The sequence below is a fragment of the Gymnogyps californianus genome, chromosome 6, assembly GCF_018139145.2.
Source record: "Gymnogyps californianus isolate 813 chromosome 6, ASM1813914v2, whole genome shotgun sequence".
Taxonomy (NCBI): Eukaryota; Metazoa; Chordata; class Aves; order Accipitriformes; family Cathartidae; genus Gymnogyps; species Gymnogyps californianus.
This window is the reverse complement of record NC_059476.1, coordinates 26,110,619-26,131,459: the sequence shown is the minus strand read 5'-3', so window position 1 is coordinate 26,131,459 and position 20,841 is coordinate 26,110,619. Positions and strand designations below refer to the sequence as shown.

General features: G+C 36.8%; 1 protein-coding gene across 7 annotated transcripts in view; it reads right to left on the bottom strand.

The window, feature by feature from the left end:
• The window catches only part of LRMDA (leucine rich melanocyte differentiation associated), a 744,727-nt gene that overhangs the window by 93,807 nt on the left and 630,079 nt on the right, over positions 1–20,841 (bottom strand). For 6 of the 7 annotated variants that reach the window (XM_050898592.1, XM_050898585.1, XM_050898586.1 and 3 more), the window contains one exon: positions 15,896–15,980. The exons of the other annotated variant lie outside the window; for it this stretch is intronic. In XM_050898592.1, coding sequence (XP_050754549.1) covers positions 15,896–15,980 — 85 coding nt within the window. The remainder of the gene's footprint in view (positions 1–15,895; positions 15,981–20,841) is intronic. 7 annotated transcript variants of the gene reach the window in all.

Sequence of the window (20,841 nt, the reverse complement as noted above, 5' to 3'; positions counted from 1 at the left end):
CTTAAGAACAGTAAAGGAAACAGTAGTACCCAAACTCCTCAACTTTTCTCCGAAGCAGCATATATGTCATTAAAATTCTTCCCGCGTTTCAGTAAGAAACAGTAGTGGCCAGCATTGACTTTTCAGTAGACATGCCATTTACATCAGTAGCAGATAAAAATAAATAAAATTAAATTTGGTAAATTCTGCGATAATCCTGCTGTGAAAACAGCACAAATTCCTTTGTTTCTTTTATCTTAGAACTACCTTTCTGATGTTAAGCTGGGGGGAGGGGGGGGGGGGGGAACACGACAGACAGACAAAAAAGGCAATTCTCTTGTGAGCTTCAGTAAGTAACCCTTCCCTATTACTCTCACCCGAGTCAAGGATGCATATGACATGTTATTACCACACAAGTATTCAGATAGATTCTGAACCATGGTGGGTTGAAGTCAAGAAAAGGAAACACATCCCATGAGCAGAATTACTAAATCTTTCTCTAAACAAATACAAAGACTGGAGAAGGCAGGTGCCAGACCCTTTGTTAATTGTGCCCCAAGGCTCCAAAGCTCCCTGCCTTATGACATTAGATCAAGCTCCCTTCTTTCCCTGCTTTCAAAATTCCCATTCTTTCAAGCTTTTTCACTCGCTTAGCCAAGCTCCACAGATTATTGCACTGTAAGTGCCCAGAGACACTCTACATAAAAGATACTTCATAAATGCAGATTGCTTTGTTAATCAGAATCTCTACACTCTCTCTGGCTCGTTAGCCAAAGCAGCAATTCAAGCCTTTCCCAGTGCTGCTAGTTTTTCTCTTTTTTTTTTTCTCCTTTTCTTTATTAAGCATCAAGGCAACAACATATGAAAAAATGAACTTAAAAAACTTAATTCAGCTATGCAACAAGCATAGGAAAATGTAGGAGGAGACTTTAAATCAGTTAGAGAAGGTTTTGTAATTGCTCAAAAGCACACCCAAACTCATCAAATGCAACCCTATTATTTCCTGGGTCATACAAGCAATCTGTGGGATTGTCCTTAAAGTTCCTCTGGCTTTACATATTCATACGTAATTTCTTTTATGTTTGTATGAGATAACACTCAATTCTGCTTGTCTAGGCTTCTCACAGGGTATTAGAGTTACATGAGGGAAAAGGTAAAAAGCATGAGTTGACTAATGAAATCTGTGAGAGCGCGCTTTTTTGTCTAAATATTGGAGTGATTGTCAAGGAGACAGAAGCTCTGACCGTATTTCATCTTCAAATTATGATTGTCATGTTCATAGACTGAAAGAAATCTGACAGCCATCCTAAGATTTAAGATTCTTAAGTATCTTTTCAATGACATATTTCAGTGCATTTGATTACTGAAATTACAATATGATCTATTTCACACTACCCCCCCCTTCTAATTTAAACATGTTGTCTATCAAGCTCTCATTAGAGAGGTTAAATCTCATCAAACTATTCTTAGGCATCTCCAAGACTATTTCCAAATCAAGAATCACCAAAATATTAGTACTGATGATGATCAGTCAAAACGTTTAAACTCCTTTAAAAGAGGAGCAGAAAGTTTGCATACGTCTTGGATAGAATTCACCCATAAGCTTCCATTTATTCTGTTGCCATGTAGAGCTTGGCAAACAAGATCAAAATACCCAAGATCAATATTTGGATGAAGGATTCCTAGTATCTATCTGGGCACTACAGGAAATGTTCACTCTTATGAAGAAGTAATTCTCCTTCTGAGTTACTCTCTTAATATACTGTCAACAAACTTTTAAGCTACTTGGGGTTACGCTTTAGGATGCAATACAAAACTGACATATTGTCTAGCTGTGATGTTCAAAAATCTGTGGCCAGCTATGTTTTACCTATAGGGAAAGGAATATTTAGATGCTTCCACGCTGACCTAAATTTGCACCCAAGATGCCTGAGCTTAGTAGTAAGGAATATAGCTGTAGCTTAGCAAGTAGGCAGGGAAGCTCTTTAGAGATGAAGGTGCTTTCCTCAGAAGCTCAGCAGACAACGGCTGACTAATACATAGAGCATATTACATGTATGCATACATAGCACCTCTCATCCTCAAAGACTTTAAATTAATAGTACACAAATATTGCTCAGCAGTTGATTTGGAATGAACTTATAGGACGTATCAACGCAGCAATAACTCACTACATATGACATCATAACCTCTACATGTATATGTATCTTGTTTCCCCCCTCCCTTAACATTTCATTACTCTGCAAGTGAAGACTTGGCTGAAAAATCTAAAAAGCCTCATCATATATCCAGCCATATGTGCATGGCTAAAACACCTGCAGGTAGTTGTTTTAAAGCATAGAGATGCCTAGCATGTGTATGGATTTCCTCCTCATAATCTGTGCAGGTTTAACTACAGCCAAGGGGAGAAACTGCCTAGAGATTCCCCTCTTGTACTAACATATTTGCTTCCAGCACAGTACTCCTAACCTACAGATCAGAGAAACCATTCCCTAGACTGATTGAAAAATCTTTTGTATTAAGCTTATGAAATCTGAAATAGACAAGAAACAAAAATCAGATGTCTTTTTTTATTAGGAAATAATAGAATAGTATTTGAAAAAAATAAGATTTATCTCAAAATCCATAAATTAGGGCAGTTCAATACACCTACAAACTGGTATTAAATAGTTTGCTTTGAAACTTAAGAAAAATCTTCCAAACCTCTGAAGAAAAAACAATAATAAAACAAGTAAAAACTTAAGATAAGGAATGCACTAGTTCTTTTACTTAGTATAAGTGTTAGCTCAACCACCCATATTTTGGTTTTTGCTTTGCATTTCACTCTTTGCTCCATCACCATGCTTAAAAATACTTACAATGAGAGGTAAAGTGAGTTTGAATTTCACAGATCAAAATTATTAGAACTTGCTGTTGTGCCTTTATTTATTTAAAAGTACTTTCTGAAGAAGGAACCAGTTAAAACTCAGTGTTATCAGAATAATTCTGCTTGAATTTTAAATAACTCCTATAACATCAACCAAAATAGTTATATAGATTTTAAAACTGGGTTCCTTACTGTCAAGACCTCATTTTATGAATCAGATGCTGTTTGCCTTCCCAAACTGTCTACATGGGATTGAAGTAGTGTACAACTTTTTAAGCTAACTTAGAAACTGGCACCCTCTAAAATTTCTGCAGAATAGCTCTATGTTTGGTCTCTCACGTACACAAGAACAAATCCTGAACAACCTCCAGAACTTCAGAGTAGCAGTATTAATGCTTCACCTTTCCTGCCTGTGGTAGTGAAAAAAAGAATGACAGAGTAAGATTCGACTCCCTGGTGAAACACTGTAGCTTCTTTGGGGGGTATGTTGACACGGAATGATTTTAGATCCTAAATATTAAACTGTCAAGAAAATACTGTCTCTATGCAGGATGGATGATTTAAGGTTACAAGTGCATTCCTGCTTGTGACTTTTCTTACATGGATCTCCCAGTCAGTGCATTTCTAGCTACCGTATCAGCCACAGCAAGCTGGCATCTATTCTCACTGACCAAGTCACCACTACAACTCTTTCAAGTTTTCTTTGTACTCTGCAGAACACACCTGCACTCTGCATTTTTTCTTTATTTACCAAACTGCAATTCATATTTTAGCTTCTCATGGGAACTTCTGCCTGAACGATGCTTCCTGTATCTCCCAAATGAATGCCATTTACAAGTCTTGCAATCTATTTTAACTAGTTCACTTCATCCAGATCTGAACAGCTATCTTCCCTAAACATGTAGGCAGCAGGAAAAAAAGCACATAAGGGTTGGCAGAATAAGAGAATTTACAGACATTAACAATATTTCAAGCACTCTCTCTTTTGTAGCATCTCTTGATGTTCTAATTCTGCTCATTTGTGGGACCACTGAATAAAACCGTTATACTCCTTTATTGCAAATAGATTTTTCAACAGAAAAAAATAATTTAGCTGACAGCTTCTCTTTCACTTTATTATTAAGCTCACCTTGGTAAAGCGATTACTTTTTGTAAAGACAGAGTGGAACAAAAGTGAGAAGAAAGCAGCGCGATGATTAACAGTTAGGAGAGGGACTCCTCCGGCTATCCTCCATGTTTCTACTGTCATTGTTATGTAGCATCGGATTATAGGGCAGAGGCAAATTTTACATCCACAATTAGCAGCTGAGTGGATGTCTACATATCTCCTTTTTACCTTACGGTAATTTCACCTGGTATTTCTTTTTCTTGACACGTCATGTACTTTACGTCAGTAATGGTTGGCATTAGCACTAAATTGCTTCTGAATGATCTAATAGCTTATATTTAACCTATTTATTATAAAGTTGCTCTCTTTTTTCCCCTTATGGAATTTATCATGCACTGCCTTTAAGAAGAAGGAGACAATCTGCCAACTTAATTAATTGGGTGGGTTTGGGAGGGGCAGTGGGGTGCATTTGGTTGATGGGGGGGGTGGGGTGGGGTGTTGTTTGCCAACCTTTTTGCTTTAAGATAGATTCCAGCCCTTCCATCAGGGCCCAAGGGATTATTTACGCTGAGCCTGCTCCTTTTATTTCATGGAAACAAAATTGACTGTTAAGACAGGCTGCTCCCACTCACAGTTCAGCAAAAATACCATCTGGGACTTGCCTCCCTCCTACAAGGAAGGGGTAGAGATGGGATAGACAGAGTTTTTCTAAGCACATCTCTGACTTAATACAGTGCTAAAGCTACTACAGTTGCCACTACTGCAGCAGCTGGTGCTGAGGAAGCTAAGTTAGCATGGGGAAATCCAGCACGTTGGCATGGTAGCCCTGTAATTCTGGTACACACATATTCTAACTCCACTCAGACAAGACATGAACACTAATTTAGTTCTCTATTAGTTGTGAGAAGCCATGTCTACTACTACAAATGGTTTTGAAAGAGCTAACTCGGGCCATGTGCTCTTTCCACCTCTCTGTATGTGACCCAACACCGAGCAAAAGTAAAAGAAAACAGATTCAGGGATTGCAAGTCTGGCTTGGTCTTTAAGTAGACATCACAAGGGTTGCTTGCATCCCCCTCTGTATAGCATTCCTGTGAAAGGACTCTTATTCACTAGCCTTACATTTTTTCAACCTACTGTGCTAAATATCATCATTACATTTGGTAGGCATTCTAACAGAACTGCAATACAAATGTTTCACTTGAGAAGCAAAGTCTACGGTTCCTTAGGTTTTATAACATAGCGCTTAGTACAAATTCGCTGAATTTTTCCAGTGCTTCACTATGTGATTTTAGGAGTCTATTTTCCCCAGTGGCACACAAGTACTAAAATTGCACTGCATTGCATTTTGCTCTCAGTAGGTGGGAAAGTGCATACTCAATGGGTTATTTTCCGTTCTTTATTTCAGTTTTATGCAGCCACAGGTGGGGGGTCTTTCAGGTGGTTGCCTAGGTTTACTAGGCACTTTAGAGTCATAGACAAGCTTTCTTAAAAGGGTCTTACAAAACATACCAATGTTGTCAATCATGCAGTAAAAGAATTTCATCCTGTATAAATAGAAATAACTTTCAAAATCTCTCAAACTGTAAAAGGCAACACAATGAATATCAACAAAAAAGGGAGCAGCCATCCTCTGTTCGGTAAGGGACGCAAACCAATTTCACCTGTTTATACGTATTGTTTACCTCTGTCTCCTCCCCTTCTGCTCGCCAGGTGTGATCTCTCTGCTTAAGGGCATACAAAGCTAATGAAGGATGTCGTGGTACTTCCTATCATTTATTTTTCTAGCACTGAGGCTACTAACAGACCACAAAAATATCACAAAACAGGAAAAAAAGGGAAGTTGTCAACCTGCTTAACATTTGCTTTCAGAGCTCTGAAAGGAACTTTGATCAGCAAACATATCATTAGATCATGAATACAGATATTCATATCCTATAAAATGTTGACAGCTTTCTCTTCTTGCATAAGAACACGCAATGAAATCATACAAAGATACTCCTTTCTTTCCTGAAAGCAAAATTAAAGAAAGGAATCTTCACCCACTCCTAGCACAGCACACACACTGAACAAAGAAATGCAAAATACATTGCATCTTTTCAGCTGTTCATAGTTTGGAAGAAATGTACATGTTATAGCAAGATGTGCGCGCTATAAAGAACCAACACACAAGGGGATAAAATAGTTTCATTGCTGTTATGCAGATGGCTGCCCTTCTGACTGTGCAGGAAATTTCTCTCCCCCCCCAATTTTAAAGTAGGCTCCTACATGTATTCACTATGTGGGAATTAGTACTTTGTTTCTGATGACACCCATGTTCTCTTCATTCAGCTCAGTAACATTAACCACAGGACAGCAGCCAAGGTCACGTAAGCATCCTATCCTGCTAAGCAGTCTAAATCCTCAGAGAAACACAGCTCAAAATGGAATGTCCAAATGATTTTAATCATAAGCAATATGAAGAATTGTGAACAATATTCAGACGCGGTAGTACTTTCTGTGTGCATGTCATTTTCTTTTTCTCAATAGAGGGTTCAGCTATTTAGAAACTGAGATGTACAAACTCAGAAATAAGATTCTATGTCCCATATGTTCAAAGGCCTATATTTGTACATCCAAAATGGTAGCAGTCCATTAGGCAAATGAGTTTTCATTATATATATATAAAATATCCATAATAATCCCAGTCTGTAGAATATTTTGTGACCATACAGTAACATCGCAGATGACAGCAAGCAGTTTCATCTGCAAAAGCATCAAGAATCTCCTGAAATTTTCCTAAAAAAATGTGTTAAATGAAACAATGAAAATTTACATTTTCATTACAGAATCTAATTTTAATGAGAAAATACCATCCATCTTTCACATTTCCAACATTTGATACACAGACTCTTAGCATGGGGCAGATATTTACTGCTTCTGGAATTAAAACACGCTCATATGACAGAATATTCAAATGGAACATGTACTGTAAAGATTTTTTTTTTTTTAACCAACAGTATAAAGCTTTATCCTGTCTGTGTACTACACAACAGTACACGCTATATGGAATATAGCGACACGTGTCTATACGTTATTAAAAACAGTAAATTCCCATTTAAACAAGTGTTACAATCTGTGCACTAAACACTCATTAATGGTTATGAATCAAAATAAGGGGGGGCCTTGTAGCAGGTGTGCATATCTATGAATTTCAATACATTGTAAAACTGTCTGTAGCCAACAGCTTCATCATTTGGCCTTTCTGAGCTTGGAGACAGGCAATTTTTCATGATTTTACTATTTCTGGCCAAACAAAAAGTTTTTAATTAAATATACCACATGATTCCAGATGTTTGTTTATTTGTTCCAATGAGGCTGTAAAAATGCCTGAATGATAAAATTGGAGGACTCCTACAAAAACAGGCTAGGCTGGAGTGCTAACTAAACATGGGGATCTCTCAGGAGACTCTATTTGCACAGCACTGCATGTGCTTTGAATCTGATTTCTCTGGAAGGGCTGTAATACTGCAGCTCATGACCGGACTTCTTTATTGTAAAAGATTATAAGGCCAAGTGGCAAATTTACTAGACTTTTTTTTTTTTTTTTTTAATTGCCAGTTGCAGACTCATTGCATCATTAGTTCTCCTACATATCTAAAGAAGATTTTAGATAGATTTATGGGTTTGGATCCCAAGTTTCCACTTATAGAAGCCAATGTTTTCTATGTTTTTCTGCCACTTTATAGTCACGCTGCTTGGAGCTTGAGCATTCTCATGGTTTCTTATTGCCAGCATGACAAAATGAGCTATGTTGTGAAACATCAGACACTTTCTAGTCTACCCAAAAATATGAAGTTACAGTTTTTTCCTCATTAATCATGTTCCCTCTGATGTGACACTTGTATGGGTGACTGGGGCCCAGGCTGATAGGTTAGTTTTGGCAAATATGGGAAAAGTTGCAATGAAAACCTCAGAAGTTATGGGAATAGTGACAAAAATATGGAAAACAGTCAGGTCTTCAACAGTCAGATTGGGGAATGTGCACTGTGGAAAAATGAAAGTCTCGATAATATTTGGAAAAAAAAATGCTGACAATTTTGAAAGGCTGCCTGAGTCCTAGACTCCTAATTCTCAATAGATGCAGAATGGGAATTTTGTGCCCAACTCCTTAGATATTTACTAAAATTTTAATCTAAATTTGATTAACCACTTAATTACTCTCTTTTTGTCTTTTAAAGTCTTGCTGCAGAGAAACACCCGTATTTTATTCCCACAGAGACATAGCACTCCAGGAAGTGATCCTCCTAGAACTTGCTTCTGGTCAGCTTGGGCACACCCCTTGGGTTCACTTTCAAACCACAGAACACAGAGAAGGCTCACAAATTAAAACATGCTGTCATTTAGAACCAAATCTTAACTTTTCTGACCATCAAGAAAGACTTTGCACAAAACTGCAAGTCACTTTATATAATCACCCCAACTCATTCACCCCACCCTAGTTTCACATGACTAGTTGCTCTCATCATTGCAATATACAACAAGATAACAGTACATTTTTATGCTGAAGTTCTAATCATCTACAGTATCCTGATTCAAATCCAACATTTCTTGTATACACAGACAAGAAATTATTGACCCTGTATGTGACAAGAACATGAATCCAACGACCCAGAAAATGTATTTCTTGAACCATATTAGTCAAGGTCACACTCAAATCCAGCCAGAATTTATTCCATGTTTGGGAAAGTCTTTGTGCTTTACAGAGAAACATGCAGGCACTGGCAGAGACTATCACTACTGAGCAAGTGCAGTAAATTGGTCCACAAAAGACCACAGCTATTGGTGGTGGTTCTATTCCAGTAAACAAATAGATTAGGGCTCAGCAGAGGTACTACATGAGACTGTCCTTAACCTGCTCTTTCATTACTGCCCAGCGATAACCACTCCACAGCTGAGAGCTGAATGGATCACGTGTATGTGTACCAGACCTCTTGATTCCTTTGAAAGGCAACATTTTTGACTGTGTGTCAATTCACCCAACCGGGACAGATGTCTCATGCATTTGCAGACTCGGGGCAAATACCAATACAGGTGGGCTTCTCTTATCAGATGGAAGCATTTCACAGCAGTAAGCCCCTCTAAGTAAACGTGCCTTCTAGCATTTCTCCCTACCTACTTTGTTTCACTCATCCCTTCTACCTATTCTTCTCCCAGCAAAGCAACCACATCAGAAAAACTGAGGAGGCAGTAAACTAGAGTGCAGCCTGGAAGGGAAAAATCACAGTTAGAGGTATGAAATTAGCTGCACCACTGAATAGAGTGATGACATGGGTCAGTACTGTTCATCTCATCTCCAAGCGCAAGGTTTGGCAGGTCTACAGGCACAAGCAGGGGCCATCCAGCAGTGGCTATGAGAAAGGCCTGGCCTGTCTCTCTCTCAACTGCACCAGAAAGCTCACAACAGTTCTTAAACATCTGACATAACCTTCTCACACCTCCAGACTGCAAGGACACCAATCCACCTCTGACAGATTTTCTCTTTCGAATCCCTTTAACTAATGGAAACTAAGACAGGAAAACAAAATCTTTTCTTAACCAAGTCTTGTCTCACATTGGCACTCATCTTTACCATCACTTTGCTTTCCATGCTTCTCCCACGTCTCTCATGCTTCCCTTAATGCCCATTTCCCAAACTGAAAAATGAAGCAAGGCACTAGAACCCAATTTCTCATTTCATACAGGCAAGCCAAATGAGATTTTTTTTTTCTTCCCCCCCCCCCCCCCCCGCAACAGACTCCTTATTTTAGTCTTCTCCCACAGTGCCAGAAGAAGAGGATTTCCACCCACTCCCCCTGAGGTTAAGTCATTAGCACAACACAACTCACTGTTGGGACATATTTCCTGGCATTAATAGGAAATGTCACAGCTTATTTTTGAGTGTTCCTGCCCCTGGAAAATATGATCCTGTCTCTTCCATGCTACTGTGAACTTTTTTTGTTTGTTTGTTTTAAGGTTATTCATCTCATGGTCAGAAGATCCTGGCCTAAGAGGTATGCAGTCTATCACTCACCATAACATCATGCAGCTTAAAAACTATGGTATTTTCAAAGGACACCTCTTGTACACCAACAAAGTTTCTCACTATTCACAGCGTCTCTGCCTGATACAGAATTTCCATATATTGCATCTGCTTGCAGTTCTCTTATTCATCCTATTCTTAATTACTAGACAAGTTAAAACAAATACTTCTTATATACATATATAGACACCTTTTGCTGAAAAATTAAGATTCCTTAGATTAACAGAATGATAAAGTACTACCCACAGATTTTCTATTGTTATTATTATTCTCTTTTTGGACAGCATACAATGAGCTGCTTTATGCAGATATACAGAAAAATCAATTGATAAGCATAAAGTGCAGTTCACATTAAGAAAACTAACTAATTATGATAAGTTGCTACATAAATTGCCCTGTGACTTTCCCAGCAATCAATTTCAAACTCTAAATAAGCCTCTGGCTTGAAAACACAATGAGTACCTAACAACTGTGTCAATAACAACAACAGAGAAGACTGCAATGATAATATAAACAGGATAATTATCTTTCTGGAAGTAAGTTTTTATGCAAACTGATTCCTTTTTCTTTTTGTGTCTGTGATTTAAAGACAGCATGGCTTTTCATACTGCATGTGTATTGAGTTGAAAGCCTTCAAAAATAAGAACTTTGTGTATTAACATTTATTATTCAGAAGTGTGTGTCAATTTTATAATTTTACTTCAGAAAGTTTAAAGTATTATCTTAAAACTCTAGACCTAATTCTTGAAGGATCAATAGACATTATTAGTTCCAGACGAACCTGAGAATATTTATTTTTAAAGTATGAGCAGGCTGAGCAAATTGAGGTAGAACAGGTAAATGCCCAGAGGATAGTTTGGGGCTTTCACGCATCACATCAATTATATTACTCCCTCTGGCTCTCCAAAAATTCTACCTTTTTCTTTCAACACCAAATTTTGAAAGTAGTGGGTCTCCTTTGACATCTATTGGATTGTAAATTCCAGCACAACTGGATGGCTAAATGCTTGTTGTGCATTCTAAAGTACACTTCTGTCTTGACCTAGTACTATCTCAACTCCTACAAAGCTAGTAGCTGGGTTTTATGTATGGTACACCCTAAAAATCAATCAGAATGCATTCTGTGTAGTCATACCAGTCATTACTGAAAATTTAATATGCCAAACACACTGAGTACAATAGCACAGTATAATGACCACAGAAAAAACCCAGACAGATCAAGTTCAGGTGTCTCTCTAACAGATTATATGCCGACGTGCTTTTGCTTGCTTAGGAATGTGAAAGTTTGGAAAGATCTTCATTCCAAAACAAATCTCCAGCACACCCCTGTTAGACAAAAAAAGAACCTGAGAGCAGAAGGAACCTCTCTTTTCCTTTGTTCAGAAATGCTTTATAAAATTACCTTCAGAGGGTTAATAGGAAGCTTAAAAATATTCTGTCCCTGGATTTCTGGGCATTGCTTCTGAATGCAGCTTATGGCTTTCAAACTCAGATTAGACTGTTTCAGAAAATAAGAAAATGTGTCTGTCAGTTGACTCAAATATATTGGTAGAATAAATAACAATTTTTCATTCAGACACTCACCATTCAAATATAAAATGAGGAAATGTAATGTCTGTGCATACCAGAACACTTGGATAATTACCTGAATAGACACCAAAACAGGACAGTGGATTTGTTCAGGAAGTTCTTACAAGCCAGAATAGATTGGAACTATTAAAACTTGGCATAAATCCAAGCTAAGGCTCTAAAAACTACTTACATAAATACAGGCTTAGTTTTTAATGGAAACTGCTGCTTCTTCTTCCTTTTACCAGTAAGCTACGGGGCAGACTTACCACTGGTTGTTCCCAGAAACAAGAGCGCAAGAAAAGGAGTAATTTGTAAAATGTTACTGGAAACCAAATGGCTTTGGCAAATGAATAGGTTTTCAAGTAAATCAGGTAATAGACAATGTTATAAAATATCTGTTTATACAAAGGGCATCCAGCACTTTTTTTTTTATATGGGAAAAACAGATTTTCATGATAGTCATGATTTAGTAATATTACTTCTCAAGAGATAGAATGATAAATTACTATTTTCCCCACCAACTGGAAAGCACTGTTCTTTTTAGAAGGCAATTCGAGTTTGAATGCTTACACATAAACAAAGGAACTTTCTTACCATAGAGGCCACTATGAAAAAGGAATATACAGCCTGAGGGGGTGGAAGGTGGGGAGCCTTTTTCCACACCTCAAGCAAATTATCCTTAAAATTACATTATTACAATTCTAAAATTTCTTTTTCCATCAGTTTCAACTATGTTAAGAATTGAAAGCTCTATTTTAAGATTTTGTATGTACCCAGTTAATAAATTGTCGATAAGGAACAGAACGGTACCTGGGCCATACATACAAACCACTAAAAGAAAAAAAAATGACATAAACAAAATTTTTGGAGCAATTTTCTACTAAAATGCACTACATTTCATTACTTTGGTGTACTGGGAGCATGGCCATTTCTATTTAAAAACAACAATAAGTAACTGACTTTTTTTTCTTAAAGGTAGATCTGGACAAGTAGAAAGAAAGGTGGGGCCCATTTTATTTTGTTTATCAGAAAATTTGAAAACTAGAACAATATAAGCAATGGAATTTAAAAATAAGTGAAGCACGTTGTACGACAGGAGAACGCATCTTTAAACTGACTTGTTTTATCTGGGTAAGAGAATGGTACAAATTTCACACAAGTAAATCACTGGTGTCTAAAACCATACAAAATGAAATACAAAATGCTAGTTTAACAAAGACCAAGGAAAGACCCTTAGGAGTTTGAGATTATTGTTTTGGAATCAAAACAAAAACAAAGCTAGCTATAAAATTACCACTTTGGAAGGCTTCCCTAATGGGACAGCAATTAGATCTCAAAGAATCAAGTCATATTGTTGTCAGGTGCCCAAAACCTGCATAGAAGGCTAATACATTTTCTGCTAAAAAATATGAACAGTGGGACCAAGTAAAGGCTCAACTTAGGAAAGTGGGTCTAAGCAACAAAGTAATTTAAGGGAAAACAACTTTCCCAAGATGGGGAGACATTTTCTAAAGCTTAAAAATGTGTATCCCATATTTATTGCTCTCTTCATGTACTTATATACTCAAGCATCATAACACTTGATATAATATTTACAGTGATTATTCCATATCATTCCACGCTGATGCCGCACTGTCATATGCTGTTTCTGTGGGCTCTGAAAGCGAGAGAGATTTTTACAATTCCTGAATATTGTCTGTACAAAATATGGAGTCAACCCAAAAAGTCCAGATCCTGTCTGGAAGTAATATACTGTATGCATGAACATGAAAGCTCTAAGATGCATGGTGCAACGCATGCAGAATTATATGCTTTTGCTCTCCCTGCAAAATTCATAGCTAGAGTGAGAAACGTCCAAGTAAAACTGTACCATTCAAATACACTCAACTTGCTCCTGCTGCTGCTCCCCCTCCCAATCCCCCAAAAAACAATTTACAGCTGTACCAAACCATTTGCCAGACTTTCAGATTCTGGTAAACAAGTTTCTCCAGGGACAAATAAGAGCGCTCACAAACTTACAGCATTCTTCTTTCCAGTTTGCATTGAAAACTGCCAATATTTACATATGCAACAGCTGATTCAATCATTTTTTACAACACTGAAAGCATTCAGTGAAGGAAAAAATTGAAGATATTCAGAACCTAAAATAGCATGTTTAAGTATTTCATTCTTTTCTTGGAGATTTTTCTATTGACTCCAATTAATCTTTTATGGGCTTGTGAACTTAGAGATTTTTCTTTGTATAAAAGTTGATTGAGTTACTGGGCCCTGCCAGCAGGTTGTTCCAAGCTTTATTTACAACACCTGGAATTTTGGAAAGTTTTCTTAATTATTTCCTTGTGAATATATTTTATACATACATATATCTATAAACTTATGGGATCATGCTAACAATGTCTCTTTTAGGGCCAATTTTACCCTTTTTTTGGATGACACTCTCTTCTCCATTCACTTTATTTATAATGGTGCTTAATCATCAAGGAAATTTTCAGCACATGTTTAGCATGCAAAGCAGAATATTTCTGGGAAGAGTAAAGACAGAAGTAATAAAGTATTCTGTGAACAACTAAGGGTAAAAAGTTGATAATTTGGGGAATACAATTTTCCCCTTTCACAGTAAGAGAGCAGGCATTCTCAAACCCTAGCGAAGACAGTGGTACCTAGAACCTGGTAAGCTCCAGCTCTGAATGGACACCTGTATGGACATGTCTGCAATGCCTACTAGAGCACACAATTGCTTTATTGCAAGAGAAGTCGATCAATAATGCAGGCACACAACTTTTGATGCTTAATGCTACTGGCATTTCTTTCACCAAGTCAGATTCCAAAATCAGCCATGAAGCCACACTTCTAATTCACTATCATCTAAATAAACAGATCTGAGGATACCTGGCTTTTAATGGTACTTTTAATGTATTTTTATAGAACTTAGGCATTTACAACACTCTGTCATTCTACTCATTGTCTTACTAGACTCTAGCCATTTAATCCAACACCAGAAATCCAACCTCAAAGCAAATATACTTACTGATTTTCAGAATCAAAGCCACAACACATATCTTGGGAATCGGGGGAGCAGTGGGTTGGAGTTATTTTCGTTTGTTTTTTTTCAATCTCTGAAGACCAAGTGTGTGCTCAAATCCAGGATTTTGGTTTAGCCCTTTCTCTTTAAAAAATACCAGTCACTACATGAGCTCAGTGTCAGAACACAACACACTACAGCACTTTCAGGACATCTGATTTCCAGTACACCATATCAATTTACACCAAGACCAGGACGTAGCTTCTCACCCATCTTTATCCCTGGCACAACAATGATATAGGCTGCAATGAATTAAAGTCTAATCAGTTGCTTTCCTCATCCTTCCCACCTGAATCACAGATCCTTGTTCAGTTGCATTGCCTGCCTGATTGTTTCAGAAGGTTTCAAGTAATAAGGCATTCTACTAACACTACCTCAATCTTCTGCAGTGCTGCAGAATTTGAACACGCAATAAAACTAAGCTACCATCAATTCATAAATGTAAGACTGACTTTGATTCTGGTATCCTATGCAAAACCTGCCTCTACACAAACGGTTTACATAATCAACATGGAATCAATGTGTAATGTGGGAAATGTATTGTTGCTCTGGTTTTAAGCTGAAAAATGCTGCAAGCTTTATAAATTTCTCCTTTTTAGAACAAAGGTGAAAGAGCTTGGAATGCACCCTTCCTGACTGCGTCAGTTTTTCACCTGTTCCCTGAACTTTTTGCTCCATAGGTATGCAGAAAGAATTTGAGAATTTGCCCAAGGTGCTTTTTAAGTTCTAAAGGATTGGTGAAGAAGGAAATTGAACACTGATCCGCCTTTAATGTTGAAAAACAGAGAAGAATCCCTTTTTATTGCAGTGAAAACGTGTTAACATTTCAAAATTATAGCCCTAAATTGTTAAACTGCCAAAAAGCTCTCTCTTTACAAATATTAGAAAGTTTACAAATTCTCTCAAAATTACCAATGCTGCACGTAATCATCTACTTAGCAATATTGAAGTACTCTAATGTCTTTACGTTTTTCTCTCACACACAAAAAAAAATCACTGAAAGTTATTATCCATAAATTTATTTGTTTTCCCAGTAGACTACCTTTAAATCCTATTTAAAATGAGTTAAAATCTGTAGTCTTGATAGGTTTGGTTTTCTTGTCTAGTGCTTGAAAGGCACAGTGTTGTCTGTAAAGTATCAATGCAGCAGTAACTAATACAGAGAAGGCCTTACAGCAAAGCTTACCGCCTTGCAGCAGTTCATACCAATAAAAGTTTAGTTCATACCTCTGTGATTGGTGAGGTCTCTGGATCCCAAAGGCAGAGGTGTATAGTGCATCTCTGGAGAGGTAGAGGCAGCATCACTGGAGGCCTGTGTGATAAAACAAATATTATCAGTACTCTGAGTGAGAGTCAATGATTATGCAAAGAGGATGCACCTGCCAGGTGAGTGCTGTGATGTGGTTACAGGTGCACAGAGTCACCAGCCATGGAGGATTAATTTGTTTTTGTTAAGGCTGCCTACAACCCTTCAAGGTAGCTGGGCTCACAAGAGTTTACACAATGATATTAGGTATCATTACTAAAAGAATATTTTCATACAGCTCACAGCTTCAAAAAACTACCATCTTTATCAGGAAATCTTTGGGCGATGTTAAAAATGTTCCTCTTGGTGAAACAGATATTTACCTAAAGGAAGTTATGAGTGAGTCCACATATAAGAAAGGAGACAGAAAATAGAAAGCTGGGATAAGATACCACACTTTTCAAAACTAAGCAAAAAACTGATTCTACCATTCCACTGTCCTGTGAGCTAAATGAAGGGATCTCTTAAAAATTATAATGCCTATAATGCAAAAAAGTGGACAAGTATATAGACTTGTTAATAATAAACACTTAAAACCCACACTAAAAGTCTAACACATTTAAAGAAGTAAGTACCAAGAAGACTTGCTCAGAATCTTTAGAAGCAAAATGTTCAGGGAGAAGAGAGGAAACTCAAATCTTTCCCCATAATAAAGATTTCAGGATCCTATGATTACGATTTAAAAAGATTAGACTATGGAACTATAGTTTGCAATAAACTAATCTTCATCCAGTTGGATGTTTCAGCTGAAGAAAAGAGCAATATAAAGCCAAGACAAGCCACATTTACCATCTTTTTAGTTATAGAGCAGCAGTGCTGCATTGTTAGGAGGAGATATGAAAATAAAGGATTGTGTTGGTGAATATGAATCACCATCACAGTTTTTAAAATTCAGTTTAAGTTAAATGGATTGATATCATGGTAGTGATATGTCCAGTTTCAGGTACAGAGTTTGCTCTGGAGTGTTTACAATCTACCCATTGCAACGTACATAAAAAGATGATGGGTTTTAACAAAAGACACAAAGGACAGTGTTCACTAAAAGTTAAATGATAATTTCTAATAGAAAAAATAAGGCAAATAAAGAGAAGACATACAAAAGCTAAACTGTTTCTTGAATCTCATAATATTTTTCTAAAGGGCGTCTTGAGAAAATAATTGGTCTCTTCTATGCTGGTTGTTCCCTAATGATATATTGGCTTATAAGCTGCAAAAGTCAATCAAAGGACTCCACCTCAAGCTTACTTCTTATTTTGTAATTAATCATATCCGCAAAATTTATTTTTTTTTAATTGAAATGAATTCAAAACCAGATTTACAATGTCTGGTTAAGATAAAAGTGCAAAATAGGGCTATAATATTTTGGAGAAGAAAAAGCTTAAATACTAATTCAAATCTTAATTGCCAGACTAAACCTGAGAACAACAATCAGAAATCCACAATAATTAAAATTAATCATGGTAATATTTTGTTAAAGGCTGTAACTTAGAAATCTTCTTTGTCATAGCTGTTGGACTCCTAGATGATAGTATATTAAAATGTTAAGAGGTAAGTGACTGAGTAGATTAGTATACTAAGCTTTTGCTTTTGGAGACCAGCTGTCAATTTCTATGTCAGATCATAGTTATAGTCCCATTTTTGTTCCTAGCAAAAATCAGGTCATAACATGAAGACACATCATGCATCAAAACAAACATCTTAATAGAGACAGGTTTGCCTAAACAGCAAGGATGCTACTTATCGGATATGAATAAAAATCTAGAAAATCCTGCCTCTGCTGACTCACCAGTGATAATATACCCTTTTCAGGGTACCTCCTTTTCAGAGAGGTAATGCTATGGACGCAACTCTCACCTTCAGCTAGAGTGAATAATACTTTGATTTTAGTGAACTGTAAACATGCAGCTCAATCTGCCCTGGACTATGAAGTATTGGAAATCTTCCCTCTGACAACCAACATGAGCTGAGGGCACATAGCATCTCAGAAGATGAAATAGATGCCCCTAACACCCAGCAATGTGACATCTGAAATGAATTCCAAGAACAAGCATCTGTTCACAACTATCTGTTTTCTTTGGGCCGAGTTGTTCTGGGTCAGACAAGAAGAAAAATGTCACTAACTATTTAACATAAGACTTCATTCCCTGTAAATCACTCCAAAAGCTGGAGGAATAAGTGGTCTCATAATGTACACTCTAGATGTTACCTGCCTATTGAAGTGTACTTATTTGGGACTCTGATAATAGTGAGGGTTTCTCTTTGGTACTTTTAATCTCAATTTAGACTGTTGACAGCTTGATGATAGCTTTTCCTAAAATTACTGGAAGAGACTTTGCCTTTTCAGCAATATACCACTGAGTGAGCAAAATTCAAGAGCTTCTAAAAAGGATATTGGAGTGAAGGGGCAATTTAGCTTTATTTCCAATTTTAGGAAAAGCAAGAACAGGAGGGTTTGTTTATTGGTGTTTTGCTGTTATTTTATGTACAGTATATAATTCCCTGTCAAATATAGAACAGTTTTCATTACCTTTGAGCTAAGCATTCAGTTAGAGCAACTTTAATTCTATGGAATATCATCCAGGGTTAGAATTGTTTTGCACAAACACTGGCTGGAGTTCTGAATCATGTTTCTGAGTAAGCCTGTGCACCAGCAGAAAGACAACTCTTTGTTTTCCCTATCACATACTGACGTTTGGCCCTAAGCTATTTTCCAAAGAGATTTGTAGAGATTGTATTACTCTTAATATTCACAGGAATATTTTGACAGTGACAGCACTGACATGTGACAGTTATGTCTTCAAGTATTGGTGACATATGCATCAGAAGTTCTTGTTGCAGTGGAAAGTAACTACAAATGCAAATAGCTTTGAGGAAAGCTGGTTAAAATGGGTGGTAGCTTCAGTTTTATAGGAACAGGTCACCAAATAGCTCAGTAAAGAAATTCTAACTACTATTACAGGAGAAGCTTGTATTCTTAACAAGTGTTAAAGTCATCCAAGTTTTGCAGTATATCATAGTACAAGGTATAAAAGTTACAAGGCCAACAAAGCTAGACTACTCGCAGCCTAAGTTATGCACATAACCAAACATTTGCTAAATTGAGGTATCTCTGTCTTCTTATTAACCTGTAAGTTTTGTCCGAGCTAAGAATTGTTGTACTTGATACTAAATTGTAAGAGAGTACCAGATTTTCAAACCATGTTCATCAAAATTACAGATACTGTAGAAGCTAAAGTAGGAAAAAACCCAAACAACAACCAACCAACCAAAAAAACCCCAACCAAAAAAATCCCCCCAAACCTAAACTTTGAATAATTTTAATTAAAGCAGTGGTTATTGTTTACAAAATTTTACTTTCTGTTGATAAGTAAGATGTGGCTTGATATCTAGTTATATTGGCTATAATGGAACATCATTAATACCTATTGATAGCTGATACTCTTCTATTTGTGTCACGTAGCCCGTATTTGTATCCTAGTATTTCGCTATTAATATTTACCCTTATTTCTAAGGCATGCCACAGATTTTTTTACAGACCTATACACATCAGTAACTGTAGTAGCCATTAATGTATTATACCTGACAAATTTTACAATACAGGGAGAACAGCAGCATGGTGGCATGTTCCTGACAAGGGTTCAACAGGTATACAACGCACTTACGGAAAGATGTGGTAAGTAAAATTGTTTCAATGCACACATGCATACAAAGGAAGATTTCCTTAGCTAAATACATTTAATTCCAAAATATTTTCAGAGGACGTCACAGAGAGAAATCTTAGTTTGATCAAGACATCATCCAAAAGACAGATGGTAGAGTGCAGAATGAGATGTGGTAGCAAAACCCAAAATAATTAAGAAAATATTATTTACTATGGAGCTCAAGACAGAGACTAAGGATTCTCTTGTATCTGTTACCTTAGAAAGATTTTAAGTGTTTGGGATTTCTCCTTTGCAACATGTTTCTCATCTAGTATGGGAATATCTCAAATCTCCAGCATTTCAGAGTGTGACTCTTTTTTTTTTTTCAGGGAACTGATGAGGAGGCAAATTTCTTGGGGACAGCATGATACTCATTCTCTAAGTCTGACCCGCAATTATCAAGAATTCTTCTGTTCTGTGATACTGTTGTTTACTTTCATTCATCACAGTTTTAACACTTGTCAAAGTCATCTAGTAAGGTCACAGAGAAATGACCTTAGCAATCTGAAAGCTCATTGCTTCTCATTTGGTGATTTACATTCAAATAAAAATGGAAAACAATATTGTGACATTGCAGTGATCAGCCCAATGGTACATATCACATTATCAGATGCAAAACTTGGATTTACTAAGAAAGTATGATTTATTTCGAAAGATTTTTAATACATCCACAGGGAAATTACAATTAAGAATGAAGGAAATCACTACATTATCCATTTTTTAAACTGACAAAACATTTCTCCAGAAAGGTATATGATTAATGGGACAATCTGTGGTATAGTTCCAACTTAAAGGATCAACTCATACTTGCTTTTGGAAAACTTTTTCTTTTACGTAAACAAACTAATATTTTCCTGATAAGCTTATTCTGTCTCAGATGCACTCAATGCTTAAAAGTAATCATACTTTAACAGATACATGGCTTGTTATAATTTTAAGAAATGTCTGCATAAACATCTACTTAGGCTAAGGACTCATTTCGGATCTCTTGGGCACACATATCTTCCCCAAGAGACACAGTGGCAACAGTCTTCAATAATTCATATATATTTTGAAAACTTGCCTAAGTATCTGTGTACCAATATATCAGCAATGTGTCAATTCAACCCCTTTGTAACACTGATGGCAGCAACTCACATGTCTTAACCCATGAGTCTATTGGACCA